The sequence below is a fragment of the Halichoeres trimaculatus genome, unplaced genomic scaffold (genome assembly GCF_033239565.1).
Source record: "Halichoeres trimaculatus isolate MK-OKI-2021-1 unplaced genomic scaffold, fHalTri1.1 fHalTri1_scaffold_23, whole genome shotgun sequence".
Lineage (NCBI taxonomy): Eukaryota > Metazoa > Chordata > Actinopteri > Labriformes > Labridae > Halichoeres > Halichoeres trimaculatus.
This window is the reverse complement of record NW_027437201.1, coordinates 11,013,148-11,031,191: the sequence shown is the minus strand read 5'-3', so window position 1 is coordinate 11,031,191 and position 18,044 is coordinate 11,013,148. Positions and strand designations below refer to the sequence as shown.

The following is an 18,044-nucleotide window of genomic DNA, read 5'->3' as shown; positions in this document are numbered from 1 at the left end:
TGGTAATCATAAAATTGCACCATTTGTTGCAGCACTTTCACTCCAAAGTGACAGGTGTTCAAGACCCTTATCGCCTCCACACCAAAATCACTATCAGCTCACTGTGCCAGCTCTACCTGTGACTACATCACCCCCTTTAAAGAGGGGGTATAGTGCATTTATTAGCTTTACATTAAACTTAAAATTCACAATATACCAGTGCACTGAGAGCACATCAAACATTCATATAATCTTCAACCTACTTCATGTGCTACACGTCCAGTTTCCTATAACTCTCATTTTTGTTTAATTTGTTCCTTATCACATTCATCACTGCTGGCCTTTATTAAGCCACCAAACTGAATTTGGGTAAACAGTACAGCCAGATTCTGTGTCGACCTGCCCGTCACTTGCGACTATAACACCCTTAGAGTTAGAAAACAAATAGGTAGCATCACTTCAGCCCATCACACCACAGGCACAGCAGTTGCTCTGATTAATCCTTTACACCAGTCACATGGCGTCAGAAACAGACACTGTGAGACGATGCTGAGACAGGAACACTTACTGTACCTGTAAACTGTACCTGTTGTCTCAATGAATGCATCATTTAAACACAATTCTATGCATAGTGTGTTCATTCCTATACTGTTAAATCCATTTACCTCATGTACAAAAGTTACATGTTTATCAAACTTTCATAACTACTAACAAATCTTGATACTTTGCACTCTTTTTTTACACGTTACAAACATTTGCGCTGTTACTTGATTAAAGGTTTCCTTAAGGTAATCAAAGCACAAGTTTAGAGTTAAGTTTACCTTTTTGAGTATTGTATCGTAGAATTTGTCCAAGTTCCTTCATTTTTTTAAATCAATAAGCTTTTATTGGAGATGTTATTTGACTTTGTATTAATCCTTGAAAGGGCGCTTTAATTCTTTCTCAGGCAGTATCACAGAAAGAAAGGATCCTTAGTATTTTAACCTTTATTTATTGTTTTGATCTTTTATCGTTTGGGGATTCTTTTGTATTTTTCTGTTTTATTTCCTTTAATCAGGTTGTGGTTTTTAGCATTAAAAAAAAAAAATCACTTCTGTCATTTTTGTGGTCCTCCGCATATTTCTCTTTAATTGTTAAGTTTAATTTTGTAAAGTTGTGTAATGTTTCCAGCCCTGTTTGGAAAAAATGCTTTATAAATTCACCATTATCATCATCATCACCATCATCATCATCATTGTATATCAATGAGAAGCAACATAAAGGAAGGATATACGTCTTGTTTTTGTGCACACAGCTGGTATTTATGTTAGTTTCCATTCCCCAGCAGGACAAGTGCAGTTTCGCATTCATATTCAGTTAACTTAATCAACCTTTAATTGAACATGTTTCAATGAATTTTTGATATCAACGATAGCAACCTTGTAGAATTTTTGTCTTAAGGTTACTGCAATATAATACAGAAGAGTTCACACAAGCTCCCGACCACCTCCAAACTTTTTCAGCCATTTTATTAATAATAAATGCGACTTCTTAACACCTATATGCCAGCATACTTTTACTTTGATGTAAATGTTTAGCTTACTACTTCCCATTCTGGTAAAACCACAACTCCCGCGATGCCTTGCTCGTTCCGAACGAGAGACGAGGGTGACGTCAGAGGTAGGCGAACACAACAGTGGCGGGGACGAAAACTCAGGTAAAGCTAATAGATAAAAATGACTCTATAGTTGTATGCAACATCTCAAAGTCTTTGTTTCGGATGGTTATCTGTGAGTACGATACTTTGCGTGAAAACAAGCGAATTGCTGCCTCTTAGCGCGACAAACATACTATTAGCAACATTGGCAACTAGCTAGTGTATGCAGCAGCATGTGGTGTCACATTTATTTTTGCGATGTCCAGATTGCAAAGAAACCGACTAGCTGCTATAGCTTGCTTAAATTTGCAAAAACATTATTTGACTGTTCATTCTGCGCAATTTCAGGGAAGGAACGTGTCTAATTTCTGCTGCTTGTTTACCTCACTAGCACGTGTCTTTGTTTATAGTTTGCAGTTAGTTATTTAAGACTTTTTTTTTATTTATTTTACTTTCTCTTGTACATGTGTGTGAAAATTTTTGATAATATAGATTCTGTCAGCCAGTTGCTTGTAGTTCCTCCACCATTTCTCAGGATTTATTCAGACACTTGTAACTTGTAATGCCATTTTATTCTAGCTAGAGATTGAAACCACTGAAATGTTTTGAGTAATACATTTAGAAATAATGTGTCAAGCTCTGACAGAAATATAATTCTTATGTCATAGCAGATTAAGACACAAAGAAATGTAATTACAAGATTTCACATACAGTGATCACTTTCTTTTACAGGCACATCTAATGTACAGACTTTGACGCTTTGACCGTCCTCTTGTAAACAGCCCAAGGATGCCTTACCACTGCGTTGCCTATGGTTGTGGTAAAACTGCAGATGATGGTGTGGCACTGTTTAAATTCCCTAAGGACCAACAAGAGTTTCTCAAATGGGAAAAGCAGGTTCAGCGCACACGCACCAATTGGGTAGCTACACCAAGCTCTCATCTCTGCAGCGAGCATTTTGAAAATGGGTATTTTGAACCCAGACAGGGGATTCTGAAGCTAAGGCCTGGAGCTGTTCCCACAGTGTTTGTCCGTCCACACTGTTCCTCTTGCAGTGGAGCAGGCTGCAAACGGTGCCTACCTGCTATTCAGCGTCGAAGCCTTACAGCAGCACCGAAAGAGCATAACACAAGTGTGAGTAGCATTTGTGCAGAGTTGCTGACCTTGTAAGAGCTGATACAAGATATTTTATTGCTTCTTTTTTGTGTGCTGTAAATTTGAAATCATAGTCTTGCTCCTTTCTCCTCTTTTTAACACAATAAAATGGCACACTCTCAGTTTGATGACGCAGATGGATGGGACATCAGTGAAAATCCACATACCCTGGATATACCCTGTAAGTTGTAAGAGACAGGATGAGGAACTATATGCTGTATTAAGTATAAAATATTAATATTGCTAAAAGTGCTCAAACATGTCGTAGAAATTTACTGTTCTAACAGCTGAAACATCTCTAACTTCTTGGGGCTGTTAACAAAGTTTGATATGTTAAAATGTATCTTTTATGTCTTCAGTGGTGTGTGAGAGGTGTGGCGTCTCCGGACCCTCCAGCACCTTCTTTTCAAGGGCCAAGCGCTTTTGTAGCATATCCTGTTCAAAGTCTTTTTCATCAAACTCCAAGAAGTCGTCCATACTGGCACGCCTGAAGGTGAGAAAATTGTACAATGTCGTTGTGCAAGTACATCACAAAATCACAGGCCTGTCTGCTGCCACGTGACTTTTAAAAAAAGTGACACTCATGTTTTTCAGATCACAATATGAATGTATGAACTCATTTGCTGTACTTAAATCTGTTCCTGCAGAATTTCACATTATTGTGTGTTTTTTACAGTGCTGGGACATAATATCACTGTCTCATACTGCTGAATACATTAAGAAAATGGCTGTAAATGCTTTAGCATACAGTTTAAGTATTATCACACTTGGTGGCCTGTGTGTCTGCTTAAGCCAGTTTTGATTTGTAGAGATGTCTCGATGTTACATTTTCACTTCCGATACAATACCTATACTGCTGCATTGAGTATTGGCCGATACTGATATTAATCCGATATGATATCAGCATTAAACATGCATACTTTTATTACTTATTTTGTAGTATGTCTGTCATGTTAGAAAAGGCTTGATTAAGTGATATTATTCAAACAAAGAACAGTAATCAGCAACAGTAGGTATGAGGAAAAACTGACCCATTTATTATTAACCAATGGGTAACAGAAATTTTAACATTAAACATAAGAATATACTAGTAATTGAATAAAATAAATAATAAATTAGAACACCTAGAAAATAACCAAATAACCTAAATAAATCAAATAAAAACAGCAGGAGCAGGGTCTGGAATGGACTGCTTATATCGAAGTGCTTATATTGGAGATTTTAGATGCATTCCGATACGATACCGATATTTGTTTTTTTGCTGATATCGGACCGATATCCGATATCAATATTGGACTGGGACACCTCTTTTGGTTTGTGCATTTTAGTGCTTGTTTAGAAACTGACTCATTGCAGAAAGTTTGTAGCTTTTCAATCAATCAACTAAAGCCAGATGGGGGCAGTGTTTCCTCAAAAGCTGTTCATTGAAGGGGCTTCTGCTGCTCTAAGAGGAGTTGACTCGTCACTACAGAGTGCTTTGGTCTTTGGGATGAGATAATTGGGAGACCTTTTTTTTTTTAATTGAATACTCGGACGTTTGTGAAAATGTAGCGCCAAAGCAAAAGGATGATAGGGTCAATAGATTTCAAAAGATGATTGAGCTTTCCTCATTCCCTTTTGAGCTAACTATGATAAAGTCTTTCCAAAAAATGGAAGCCAGGATGATGAAATAACGTATCCTTAATAATTCATTATTCTTTCTGTCCTCATCTCTCTCCAGGGAAAGCCCCCTCAAAGAAAAACCACCTTGTTGAGCAAAGTGAACCATGCCCCAGCAGCCCAGCCAGGAGAGGGTAAGAGCACCAGATGCATATACAGTGCAAAAACTATAATCTAAGCATGTATTTTGATGTTTTTGAACTTAAACATGTCCTAACGTTCATTTCTTGTTGATACTGAATGGTAGGAGCTGGACCATCTATTCTCAGGGCAAACTTTGCTGTTATTTGGTGTCTGGGAAAATTGTGACAGAAGTTGCTGACCAGAAAAAGTTACTTATTCTGTTCTTTCTTTCTGTTGCAGTTGCTACACATTTTGAATGGGGTGCTTACTTGGATAAGGAAACCTCTCTGGCAGCATCAGTGTCCTGCTTCAGACACGTGAGTCCTGTCAGAGTCTCATACGCATATGGGTTTATAAACACATAGAACACACACTTCACTCTGTTACGTAAATAAGAAGAGACTTCAATTTATAAATAGATATGCTATGTGAAATATAAAACTGAAAACCCAAAATACCTGAATAAGATTGACACAGATGTATGCTGTACTATAAGATGTAGTTGGGAAAAGTGTTTCCATCTTGAAAAAAAACAGCACGTTTTTTGTGTTTGTTGGAAATGTCAAAGAACACTTGAAACAAGTCAAACTAACATTTGAAATGACTCAATCCTTCATCTGCAGGCCCCGCTGTATGCTCAGTGGGATGACATCCATGTAGGAATGAAGGTGGAAGTCCTGAACACAAACGCTGTCCTACCCAGTAAAGTCTACTGGATCGCCACTGTCATCCAGGTTGCAGGTGAATAAATCTGTGCTCCTAGAGGATACTTTTTTTAAGGTTGGCTATCTTAAACATTATTTAAACTAATGTACAGTTCACCACACTTTCCATTAAAATCATGAAACAGTGAAAAAGTAACAATACAGTGTGGTGAAAAATTATAATCAAAAAGATGCTTTTCCAAAAGAGATGTTACAAATTCACAATCCCAAATCTGAAGTAACACATTAGTGCTGATATGACCTGCTCCTGCTTTACCTCTTGTCTTATCACCAGGATACAAAGCTCTCTTAAGATATGAGGGCTTTGAACACGACAGCAGCCGGGACTTTTGGTGTAGCCTTGTCTCAGGAGAGCTGAAACCCATTGGATGGTGCGCCGTGACGAGCAAGCTGCTGGTGCCACCAAAAGGTGAGGACTTCCTTTAAAACTTCAAAACCTGAACTTGTATGATCGTCATCACATGAGGCACTTGAAAGAATGAAGAGGTTTAGCTGTTACTGGCCTCTCAGTGGTGTTTTGGCTGATGGGTGTGATCTAAAAGTTTGATTTTCAAAAGTTTGAAGTTTTGATTTGACCAATTTTTGCCCTCAGATGTGAAGCGAAACATCCCAGATTGGAAAGATTATCTAATGAAGAAGCTGGTGGGTGCTGACACTTTACCCGTTGACTTCAACCTGAAGGTAAATCTGACGACTGCTTTCTAATAATGTGCTTCATGAATGAACTGCTGTTTCTTATACAAGTCCTCTCCACCGCTTCCCTCTCACCTCCTCCAGCTTGCAGAGAGCATGAAGACCCCCTTCAGATTGGGTATGCTGGTGGAGGTTGTCGACCCCAAACACGTGGGTCGGACTCGTGTGGCTCTCATTGAAACGATTGTTGGCGGCCGACTGCGGCTGGTGTACGCGGACCAAAGTGACGCGCCAATGAATACTACGCTGGATTTCTGGTGCCACATGTGGAGTCCCCTTCTGCACCCAATCGGCTGGTCCCACCGAGTGGGTCACGACATCAAAACACCCAGTAGGTCCAGGATGGTACCCCATGTGTCCTATGTTAAGTATTCTTAAAATCACAGGCAGTAAATAGAAAAACAAAACATGATTCGTGCTTTCTTCTGATTACAGCCACCATGGTGGAAGTTGCTGCCGGTACGAGGGGATCCAATGACAGTACATCGCTGCTCTTTAAAACGGTGAGCACAGTGTCAGATCTAATGAAGTGAAAAAGAAAACATTTCTTGCATTTTAATATTTCAAGCATTTTATCTTGGATCTACTGTATTTTCAAAGACACTGTTATAAAAATACGTATGGATGGAACTCCTGAATGCAAATTAGTTGTGAGCTTGTTTGTCCTCATGGCTCACTGTTACAGAAATATGTTCCCACTTTGCTTCAGCAGTTACCGTAAATATCAGTGTATACAAGACAGAATCTGTGTTTGAGGACTCTGATTACCTTTATACCCTGTATAATCCTCTAATGCAACCGTCTGTGTGATCTGCAGCCCAGGTTTGTCTACATGGACGGATGTTACTTTGAGGAGGGAATGAAGCTGGAGGCCATCGATCCTTTGAATCTGGGAAGCATCTCTGTGGCCACTGTGCACAAAGTAAATCAGCTGTTTTAAAACTCGGGGAAATCCAAAACATGCCCCTTTGTTTGTGTCTTTAGTTTAATATTTTTACTCTTACCTCTGACTCTCATTTTCACACACAAAACTCTCCTCACCTCCTCCCTGTGTCTCTCTGACTCCCCCCAGGTGTTATTAGACGGCTACCTGATGGTGGGTATCGATGGCACAGTATCCAGCTTCGGCTCTGACTGGTTTTGTTACCATGCCTCATCACACGCCCTCCTCCCCGTGGGCTTCTGTGAGAAGAACAACATCCCTCTCACGGTACCTCAAGGTAAACATAAACATGATGACTTGCCAAACTCTGCTTTTGTTCACTTTTTCTCCTCTTTTCTTCATCTTGATCTGTAAAGATTCTGAAGAAAGTAATCCAGAGGTCGATGGTAACCAGAAATACTTGTTCTGTTTCTTGGCAGGTTATGACTCCAAGACCTTCACGTGGGACAAATACCTTGAAGAGACAGGATCTAAAGCTGCACCCAAGAGACTTTTTAATGTTGTAAGTTTATTAGTTACAGAAGTTTAAACCAGATGTAGAATTTTAGATTTTTTAAATACTTGATCCTGATTGACTGAGGGCGTGTAAACAAACTCAAGCTTACTGGAAACCTATAGAGTAGATAGATTATTGTCTTGAGTGCTGCTGGCGTAGTAGTTTAAAGGTGGGCCCCATATACAGAGACTATAGTTCTCATCACAGTGGTTGCTGACTTTACTTCTAACTTCATACAGACAACTTACTTTTAAAAGTAAGTTTAAAGTTTAAACCATAAGGAAAATCAAAATAATGCCCGACGTCTGAAAGGACAATGAAATTCAGTGTTGTACTTATAACCTGCTTACGATCCACTTGTAAAATGAAGGCTTTCTGTTCAGGTTTTCTATTCTCTCAAAATTTTCGTTCAACACTGACAAAGTTTGGTTGATTTAAATCAACACAAATATAATTCCACACATTTCAATACATTTCCTGCCTCTCAGAGGTCCTTTTGAACATAGAAAAATGTCTCCTTCCCCAAATTTCTTTTAGAATTAACTGTCTATCAATCATTCCCAAATACCGTAATGCTCCTAATAAAGGACCATCTGTATTATAAGGTCATCCTTCTTTCTCAAGAGTCTTTCTTTAAAAAGACTAGTTGAAGACCAGATGCTTTGTTTTATGAAGAAAACAAACATTAATTGGAAATGGAGAAAAAAAGAATTATTACATTTAAATTAAGTAAAATATGATCTTGTCAAATGAAGCAAATTTGATTCTGTATTTGTAACATACTCATATAGAATCTTCTTGAGCTCACCAAATTGCCTAACTTTGGGGAAGATTTGTCCTATTTTCATGCAATCTTGTTCCCTATCTCTCTCCATCGTAAATATAAACGGATATATTTCAAATCAAACAGTACATAAACAGAGGTTGGTCTTTTTTTATTTTAGGACTACCCGGGTCACAGCTTCTCCCCCAACATGAAGCTGGAAGCAGTGGACCTGATGGAGCCGCGCCTGGTGTGTGTGGCTACTGTGAAGCGCTTCGTAGGCCGCCTGCTGCTCATCCACTTCGACGGCTGGGAGGATGAGTTTGACCAGTGGATCGACTACCAGTCCCCGGACATCTACCCTGTCGGCTGGTGTGAGCTCCTTAGATACCAACTTCAACCTCCTCCTGGACTCGGTAAAGATTTATAAGCATTTTTTAAGAGAAACAACTTATTTAGATCAAGGGATTTAAATGTGGGCTGAGTTTGTCCCTGACCTGAAGTGTCTCCTGTCTTCCAGTGACCTTACCTGAAAACCTGCCGGTGCAAAACAAAAAAAACAAGCACTTTGTGTTCAAGGGGAGGAGTAAGTCTTGTGTCAATCGACAGGAACTGAATCTAAAATCATTATTTTCAGAGATCTGTAGGTTAAAGCTGTCTTTCACCGTGTTGTCCTTCCTTCCATAGAAAGAAAAAATGCAAAGAAAAGGCTCTCTCAGGAACTCTCTGGTGATGGTGCTGCTCAGGAGCAGAGCTGGCAGCCTGAGGCTCCTGTCACTGACAGTCCTTCCAAGCTGTGTCTCCCTCCTAAAGTTCCTCTCATCCAGCCCAAGACTGAGCCAGAGGAGCAGGAGAGTGAGTGAACAAACTCATGCATCCAGCTCATGTTAAAGAATATTCTGGTGAAGGTTGCTGACTTCACGCTCTGTCTGTAGTCTTTCCAGTGCACGTAAAAGTTGAGGAGGTGGAGGTGGAGATGGAAACCCCGACCTCTGATCCTCGAGTCTCTCTGAGGACGATCAAAAGTGAGGACGCAGGGGAGCAGAGCGAGCCAGGACGACACCAGGCACCAGAGCCGAGCTGCTTGGAAAACAAAAAGGACGACGCAGCAGAAAGAGAACAGGGAGAGCTCTGCTCATTGGAAGAGGGTTCAAACAGTGAAAACAGGGCAGAGGAAGGTGAAAACAAAAGAAGCAGTGGAATAGGTGCGAATCGAGATGCAGAAGAAGAGGAGGGAGCTCAGAGAGATGAGGTTAATGCGGATATTGTGGAGATCATTGTGTAGCAGGTGACGGACGGGGCTGCAGAATTGGAGGGGTGAGAAAATAGTACAATTTGTTCAAAAGTTAAATACAGAAAAGATTTATATGTAGCAAAAGTAGGCAGAAGTAGAGAAGTACAACTCTTTTGTTATCAAAGTTGATCTAGCAACAAGTGCCAAGAGCATGTGCAGATCCCTGAGAGCTGACGGTGGCAAGCATAAAGCTGAATGTTGCTCACAAAGGTTTTTGGTGTATCACTAAGGTAAACATAGGTAATGTTTATCCAAAGCAGAAATTTCACTACAAATATAACTCACAATTCAATCCTGTTTTCACACGTGAACCAACCCTTTTCAGAAAATCCAGCATATTTTTATACTTGCTATTTCACTTGACTTCATGGCAGGAGACTGCAGTCAAACCCTCCTCTTCAAGTCTGGTTTGCTGCATGTGGACGTTTGCATTCACACATTCACTTTCACAAACAATGACTGGATTTTTTAAGTTTGCGGGGTCGTGTGTGAAAGGGGCTCTAGTGACCAAATCATAAAAATCAAGTTACTTAGTACAATTCCAGCTTAGCTACTTTTTAAACTACCTCGTGCTGGCATTTATCTACACCGTGAATTACATGTGGTTTGTTTTGTTTTGCTCTGATTTACCATGACTCATCATTTACATATCAGACAAAAGTTTGTTGTACTGTTTTATTTTTCCGTTTCTCATGTCCAGATGTGTTTTTACTTGTAAATATGTCATTAAAGAAAATACTGTTCCTCAACTTTCTGATACGACTGACTCTTTGTTTCTTTACATTCTGCTATCACAGTGGTCACATTTCTAGCATGAAGCCAAGACAGCAACACTTTCAGTCCTGGCGCTAAATCTAACAGAACTGCTTCTCCTTAGAGCTGCTCAGAAGCTTGAAGAGCTACAAATGTGTATCTTTACTCTGGTTTTGAAGCAGTGCAGTGCTGGTGACAGCGTGTTTACTCACTGCAGACCTCTAGGGTGAGTTAGAAATAACTTCTTTGACATTATTGATAAAACAGATGGCAGTAAATTTACCTGGCAGTAGATGTGAAGTAGCCTGAGCAGCTACAGCTTTCTGTCTGCAGAGGTTACAGTTTAAGGATTTAACTTGATCTTCATCAGCTGCAAGTTTCTTCCAACATCAGAATCAAAGGCAGCAGGATCACGCTTTGCTTTGTCTCTTGGTGGTTTTCTTGGCTGCTGCTGGTTTAGTGTTGGGAACCTTGCGAGGTTTGGATTTTGCTTTCATCATTTTGACCTGACGGTTGCCATTCAAGTGCATTGGCTTGGGTTTGGTTGCCTTTGGTGCTTTCGCAGGTTTAGGGGTGGTGGTGGGGGCGGAGGGGAGGCTCTCACCCCCGGGACACGCTTTGAAAACGTGAACATCCTTGACCCTGCGGCCCTTCAGCTCAGGGGGGTTTGTACAGGTAGCTCGTACTTTCAGGTTGACTTTCTCGATCCATCTGGAAAAAGACAAAAGATCAATATTCAAGGCTTTGTGAATTTACCTCAAATTAACATGTTTCAAAAAAAAGTTGATGATTTTATACTTAATTCAGGTGCTGCTCAAAAAGGAGATTTTTTTTTTCTTTTGGTGAAAATGCAATATATTCTGTACAAGTGTTTTATATGTTATTTATTGATTTAATTGAGTTTTTTAAAACTTCATGAAAAAAATATATGATTTTTTTAGGAATTTTTTAAGAAATAAAAAACTGACATCGCATGTACATAAGCAGAGCATAAAACAAGCATTAAGTCAAGGGAATTGTCTGTAGACCTCCAAGACAGGATTGTCACGTGGTTCAAATCTTGGGAAAGGTGCAGAAAAAATTCTGCTGCTTTAAAGATCCCAATGAGCACTGTGTCCTCCATCATCTGTAAACAGAGCAAGTTCAGAACCACCAGAACTCTTCCTAGAGCTGGCCATCGGTCTAAACCATGAGCATGAAGCTGGTGGTCACTCTGTCAGAGCTCCAGCAGTCTTTTGTGGAAAGACGAGAACCCTACAGAGGAACAACCATCTCTGCAGCAATCCACCAATAGGGCCTGTATGGCAGAGTGGTCAGACAGAAGCCACTCCTTAGTAAAAGGCCTATGGCAGCCCATCCGGAGTTTGCCAGGAGGCACCTGAAGGACTCTCAAAACACGAGAAAGAAAATCCTCTGCTCTGATGAGACAAAGATTCAACTCTTTGGCGTGAATGCCAGACATCATGTTTGGTGGAAACCAGGCAGCGCTCATCACCTGGATAATACCATCCCTATAGTGAAGCATGGCGGTGTCAGCATCATGCTGCACGGATGTTTTTCAGCAGCAGGAATTGAGAGACTAGTTAGGATTGAGGGAAATATGATAGCATTAATGTACAAAAACATCCTGGATGGAAACCTGCTCCAGAGCAATGGACCTAGTCTCCCTAACGTCACTTGTCTGTTTCTGAAACTGATTTTTGAAGCATATTGGCTGTCACAACCATATTGGAAGTGATGCCAGCTTCGAGTACAGCAATAGGACACTCATCAGTCACGTGAGCTGAGCTGTGCCGCTGATTTGGCAAATTTGAAATCTTAATATCTTCTAAACTGCTTAGTTAGAAAAAAATCACCCAATGTGTGCCAATACTGAAACAAGCGATTCAGACAGGAGATGTTTTTTTTTGTACCAGGCTGTAATAAGGTTTATTTCTGCTGTGAAAGTGACGTTTTTTGGTTTGGTTTGTATGTGACTTCTGGTACTGTCAAAGCCAGCCTCAAGAAAACACTTAGCACTTCTGCATTGTCTCATATCTTAGACTGGAGGTTGGGTCATAAAGGTTGCTTGCTTTGGCCATGTACCATGATGCATTGGAAGAAAGCAGCCTCAAACCCTAATGGCCTCTTGTATCCCCAGCACTGTAATTGTTAAAGTGCACTTACAGGCGTAGCGGCAGCAGGGGGCAGTCACACATCAGAGGGTTGTCAGCCAGGTTGATCACCTCCAGGGAAGTGAAAGGGTGGAAGTTGGGCACCTCTTCCAGGTGGTTGCCTTCTAGGAAAAGACTTCTCAAGCCTGGACCAAGACCTGCAAGAGAGTTCTGTGACATCTGAAGGAGAGAATACAACAGTGAAGTGTTTAGACCCTCTACAGAACTTTATAACACTTAGAAAGGGTATGATGAGGTGGGTGTCCTCTCACTTTTTCCAGCCCCATGTCGTTCAGATACAGCTCCTTCAGAGACCCTCCCAGTGGTTGGAAAGCGTTTGGCCCCACCCAGCGAATAGGATTCCCAGACAGCCTCAGATCTCTGAGGTTTCTCATCCTGCTCAGTGCCTCAGTGGGCACTTCCTGTAACTTGTTTCCACTCAGATGGAGCGTATCGAGGTCCCTGCCCTGGTCCAGAGCTCTTGGTGACACCTGATCGATGGCATTCCCGGTGAGATAGAGCGCTCTGAGACCCTCTGCTCCTGTCAAAACGTCTGCCTCCAGCTTAGTGATGGTGTTGTTCTCCAGGTGGAGCGCCAGCAGACTGGGAACCAGTTTGAAGGCCCCTCTGGGGAAACTGGTGAGGCGGTTCTTCTCCAGGTGAAGGTAAGTCAGCTGAGGGAGGCCTATGGATGTAGTTTTTCAAATTAAACTACAGAAATGAAAAAGCAGTCAGAATATTATCACAAAAACCTTTTTCAGTATTGATTCTACCTTTAAAGGCATCAGGGCTGAGGGATGTGAGGTCATTCTCTGACAGGTAAAGGTAAATCAGTCCCTTCATTCCATTGAAAGCACCGCCCTCCACCTCCACAATCTTGCAGCGCTGCAGATGTAGAGACACCACCTGGGCGACACCCGGGAAGCTGTTGCCGGGGAGATAGTGGAAGTGGTTTCCACGCAGATCCAGGAGACGAGTGGTGGGGGAAAAACCCCGAGGAACTTTGGTGTGACCGCGGTTCTCACATGAGGAGTGGTGAGTCTCAGCCTGGATAAACAGCAATCATTTTCATCACACTCCAACAGCTTAAGGGCACCCAGCCTTTGTTTGCTTAACAATTTACACCTGCACTATCAACACTATAGCATATCACAGAGGCTTTCTATAACTGGTTTCTAGAGTGACTCCCACACCTGAATAAAGCTCTCTGGAATCAAGAAGAAGGCTAAAAAACTACAGCTGCACATTTGTGGGAACCCCCCCCCCATCACATCATATCAGCACACACTGTACTGGGGTGATTTTTTCCTAACTCTGCAGTTTAGAGGATATTAAGATCACAAATTCACCCAATCAGAAGCACAGCTCAGCTCACATGACTTATGGGCACCCTATAGCTGTTATTGAGGAGACTTGAAGCCCGCCCAATTCAAATATGGCTGCACCAGTAGATTTGCTTCAGTCCATGGTTCTTCAAGAACACTTGTTTAATGTGTCTTTCTGCCTCTGGTAGCAGTGTATGCTGATGTGGGGAAGGTTTTGTATATAGTAGCTATGTGAAAAATAGCAAAATCTTCATTATGCCAAAAATACCTGCATGTCCTATAGATCAAGAAAAAAATCTCAGTATGCACCTGGCTTTTCTACATTGCAACTGTTTCCCACAATGCACAGCACTTATGCTGTCTTCTTTTAAAGTATAGTGCAGGTGGCACTTAGTTTTGAATACTTTGTCAGCATTACAATTACAACACCTAATGTTAGATAGTCTGTGAGAAAGAAGTCATACCTATCTCACAGGTGACTGGTTACCTCTACAAAATGTTTTAAAGTTCACATAACCACTCATAAACTACAGGATTCTACAGAAGCAGTTTCTTAATCAGCATCACTTTTGCTTTCTGAAACTAAAAACCAGTGATCAAATGGTACAATAATACTTTGTAGTAGATTCAAAAGCAGTTTGCTGTATGCAGTACCTACTACAAAGTTAAATCGTGTGTAGGGGGCTTATGTAGACATGATCTATATAATACGTGGACAATGTCTGTGGTGTCACACAAGAAGGGCTGATTTGAAATCTATCAAGTGGTAACTCAGTCAACCATACTGTAAAAATGCTGAATTTTGTTGTAAAAAAATAAGTAGTTTGGAATGAGTAATCCCTGTGAAACCAACCCCTAGTGGACACTCCAGGAACTGTAGTTTGTAGTGTTTCACTGGCTTCACTACTATTTTTCAAGTATAGAGGTTGCCGTTTTAATAAATGCCATAATACGGAACCTTTCAGTCCATCAAAAGAGCAATCAAATAGTTTTATGTAGTTTTTGTTTATGTAGCTTTAAGGTGTCTAAACCATACGCGTCTGTCCCTAGGGGGTAATGACCAACCAGAGGCATTGTGGCTTGCCTTAATGACTACAGAAAGTCAAAGGATCTTTCGGTATAAGTACATTTTTTAGGCAATAAAACAATTCTTTAACCCTTAAAATGATTACCCACCACCTACCTCACAGGCGCAGTTGTCGGGACACTTGACCTTGTTCTCTGGCGCCACAGTGGGAGGAGGTGTGTTCCTGACTGCCTCCTCAAACTCTGCCTTCAGCATGGCCTCCTGGCTCTGACACCTCAGCTCAGGAGGGTGAACAGCCTCCAGGTTCTCCCCTGAGAGATGGGCTGGACCGCTACACGTCCCCATCAGCTTCACCTTGCTACGTATCGCCCACTCTCTACAGTGAGGTCAAAGACAGAATATACAAGATCCTTTAGGTCAATCAAGTCCAACAGCAACAACATCAGCATCATCTCCAAATCCACAAGAGTTGGATGTACCTGAGAGGACGCAGGTAGCAGTTGCAGTTTATAGCGTTTCCAGCCAGGTTTAGGCGTGCTAGATTGGGTGATCCTTCAGAGAAGGGCTGGATGACACGCAGCTGGTTGTAACTAATGTCCAGGTGGATGAGGCTGGGGGATTTGGATACAGCTGAGCTGGACAGATCCTGAAGGGACATGTGGTCCAGGAAGAGGTGGGTCAGTTTAGCCATGGTCACCACCTCTTCTCCAAGGTAAGTCATTGGGTTGTAGCTCAGATCTAGACGGGTCACTTCTGGGAGTCTGGATATCAAGAGTAGTAGTGGGGAAAGTCAAAGAAGATTGTTTATCAATCTGATACATCTGTAGTGATCATCTTTTATTCAACCCATTTTTACCATCCAGTAATCTTTACTGAGTTGAAATAGTGATTTAAACCCACCTGGTCATGGTCTCAGTGGGGAAGAACTGCAGCTCATTGTGGTCCAGGCTGAGACGGTTGAGTGTAAACAGACCCGCAAAGGCCTCAGTGTCCAGGTAGTTCAGAGAGTTGTGGCTGAGACGAAGCCATTTAATGTTCTGCAAGCCCTGTCAGGAAACATGATGACAGTTTGATTCATGTTCCACGTACAGCATATTTCAGTTTGAAGCACTGTGTGAAGGCTGGTGTGTGTGTGTACCTGGAAGGCCATGTTGGGGATGTAGACCAACTGGTTGTGAGTGAGTGAGAGAAGGTTTAAGAAGCCGAGCTGGGAGAAAGCGCCTGGCTGGATCTCCTCGACGCGGTTACGGTCGATCATGAGCTGCTTCAGTGAGGACAGACCGTCAAATGACTCCTGAACATGAGAGTCAAAAAAAACCCATAATGCTTCAAATTTAAGAGGTTAGTTACAACTTGTCAAACAGATTTGTGCAGATGTAATTCAAAATAAAGATAAATTGTCGTCATGAGATCTGGATTTGTGAAGACCTGGTAGAGGATCTCAATGTTGTTGCTGGCCAGGTTCAGAAAGACCAGGCGACCAAGGCCTCGGAAAGCGCCCTCTTTGACTCTATGGATGTTACAGCGCTGCAATGACAGGTGAGTCAGATAGGGAGTGTGTTTGAAAGCACCAGTGGGAAGTTCCTGGATGTTGTTCCCTCGGAGATCTAATTTGACAGTGATCTGTAGAGAGAAGGGTTACATGTTAGACAACATAATAAATATGAGAATACAGTTAAATACAGAGATCCATGTGTGGAGCAGAGACCTCGTCCACAGTGGGAGGAACTTCAGTCAGGTTCTTGTTGACGCAGGTCACAGTGAGCTGGATCTGGTCGCACACACACTGCTGGGGGCATCTGGCTGTGCGTGCTGAAGGGATGCAGAGGAGCAGGAGGACCCAGAGAGTGTGGAGACAGAGCTGAGAGTACATCTGGAGAAAAAAAAAAACTAACTAGATGAATCAACAAATTGCAGTGTAAACTACTTTTTTCAATCAGACAATACACTTATGTACTCAACCACGGCCTGTGACTCTAACTTCAGCTTGGTTCAGACTGGCTCTATGATACAGCACATTGCCTGGTTAGATTACAGTATTTACAGTTTGTTTAGATTTTCTTCATAAGACTTAACTCTCTTATGTCACCCAAGCCTTGAAATAATTACCTAATCTGAAAATCTTCTCAAGAAGCATGGATTACTTTGCCTGTCTTTCTTTGCTAATGCTGAGTTGGATCAGAAATATCTCCATTATTATGTACTTAATGGGGATTAGTGTAGTTTTGGTCAGATTGGGCTGCCATAGTCTTCACTGGTATGCCTTAAATCCACATTCCCATGTCGGATCAGCAGTCTTGATCCGCAGGAATGGACATGAAAAGCTTCACGCTCCACTCTCTGAAATTCGGAGTCTCAATGTTGATTCGGTGAGATGGTACCACAATGGAGCCTCCACCACTCCACTATTCTCAAAACCTTTGGACCAAGCTGTGCCAGATACAGACATATGAAGCCATAACATTAGAATATGCCCACAATAAATAGTATAGAGTTATTTAAGATTCAATTAAGTCAAGAACTGGAGGAGTTCGTGTCACTTTGTTCCTCAGAGCCCCTGAACAGAGAAGGGCCCAAGAAACCAGAGACGGAGGAATTTCCTCCGACCGGACTGTTTGTCCGCGTTCCCCCCTGGGGTCAACTCTGCAAACCGCAGAGGAGCTGCTGCGCCGCCGCGCACAAAGACGCACAGTGTCTCATCTCACCGTGTTGTGCCAAAAGTGTTTCCTCGTGAAAAAATGCGAGCACACTGGAAAGCGACGGTGAGAAAACCACTCTTCATCCACTCTGGGACATTTTACTGGAATTTCTGTGCAATTCAAACGACTTTTCTATCTCATTTTTCTTTATAAATGTTACATTACCTGTGTGGAATTGAAGTTATGAAATTAAAAAGCCTACAGTACAAAGTTATAAATTAAGATACGACAGTTGATAAATGGAGAATAATTTGTCATTTGAGAGTCTATTTTTTACTGTATATACTCGCAGTAATGCGCAAAAACACAGAGCGTTTCCATTTAATTGGATAAAAAATGGATAAAAAGATATGAGTTAAATTTTTTAACTGTAAATCTGCTAATTTCAAAAATACATTGTTAAAATAAAAGCAAAGCAAACGCCAAAGCAAAGTCCACTTTACGCGCACTCACCGTGGTTCCGTCGTGGTTCCGTCCAGTTGCGTATATTGTCCGCTGATTCTCTCACGGCCTCTACTCCCTCTGCTGCGCTCCCCGCGGCTGTCCCCCATCCAAAATAAACTCCGTTCATCCCTTCATTCACTGACACTCCCCCCTGCCCGACACACACCTCCCTTCTCT

At 41.7% G+C, this 18,044-nt stretch overlaps 2 protein-coding genes across 3 annotated transcripts; one reads left to right on the top strand and one right to left on the bottom strand.

Moving 5' to 3' along the window:
• Positions 1–1,619: 1,619 nt before the first annotated feature.
• Positions 1,620–9,802, top strand: l3mbtl2 (L3MBTL histone methyl-lysine binding protein 2). Of its 2 annotated transcripts, none has more exons than XM_074663773.1 (18): positions 1,620–1,675; positions 2,348–2,749; positions 2,894–2,951; positions 3,130–3,263; positions 4,491–4,563; positions 4,793–4,869; positions 5,176–5,293; positions 5,552–5,686; positions 5,870–5,958; positions 6,055–6,301; positions 6,406–6,473; positions 6,788–6,892; positions 7,043–7,190; positions 7,333–7,415; positions 8,354–8,588; positions 8,693–8,758; positions 8,860–9,027; positions 9,108–9,802. In XM_074663773.1, exons 2-18 carry the CDS (start codon positions 2,405–2,407, stop codon positions 9,455–9,457), a joined length of 2,499 nt encoding a protein of 832 aa, XP_074519874.1. In that variant the 5' UTR covers positions 1,620–1,675; positions 2,348–2,404; the 3' UTR covers positions 9,458–9,802. The 2 variants fall into 2 exon arrangements, with proteins under 2 accessions (XP_074519874.1, XP_074519873.1); XM_074663772.1 differs by having other exon boundaries at positions 1,641–1,748.
• A 330-nt stretch (positions 9,803–10,132) lies between these two features.
• On the bottom strand, positions 10,133–18,015 carry chadlb (chondroadherin-like b). The gene is made up of 11 exons (XM_074663774.1): positions 17,877–18,015; positions 16,433–16,597; positions 16,153–16,347; positions 15,863–16,018; positions 15,625–15,770; positions 15,204–15,485; positions 14,881–15,100; positions 13,146–13,419; positions 12,645–13,057; positions 12,386–12,552; positions 10,133–10,930 (listed from the first exon to the last, which is right to left on the bottom strand). Exons 2-11 carry the CDS (start codon positions 16,595–16,597, stop codon positions 10,630–10,632), a joined length of 2,319 nt encoding a protein of 772 aa, XP_074519875.1. The 5' UTR covers positions 17,877–18,015; the 3' UTR covers positions 10,133–10,629.
• Positions 18,016–18,044: the final 29 nt, after the last annotated feature.

Coding starts and splice junctions, on each gene's coding strand:
- l3mbtl2 (XM_074663773.1), top strand. CDS start 2,405: ATGCCTTACCACTGCGTTGCCTATGGTTGTGGTAAAACTGCAGATGAT. Junction 4,564..4,792: donor AGCAGCCCAGCCAGGAGAGG/GTAAGAGCACCA, acceptor TTTCTGTTGCAG/TTGCTACACATTTTGAATGG. Junction 7,416..8,353: donor CCAAGAGACTTTTTAATGTT/GTAAGTTTATTA, acceptor TTTTTATTTTAG/GACTACCCGGGTCACAGCTT.
- chadlb (XM_074663774.1), bottom strand. CDS start 16,597: ATGTACTCTCAGCTCTGTCTCCACACTCTCTGGGTCCTCCTGCTCCTC. Junction 16,348..16,432: donor TTCCTCCCACTGTGGACGAG/GTCTCTGCTCCA, acceptor TTCTCTCTACAG/ATCACTGTCAAATTAGATCT. Junction 15,101..15,203: donor TGCTACCTGCGTCCTCTCAG/GTACATCCAACT, acceptor ACCTCACTGTAG/AGAGTGGGCGATACGTAGCA.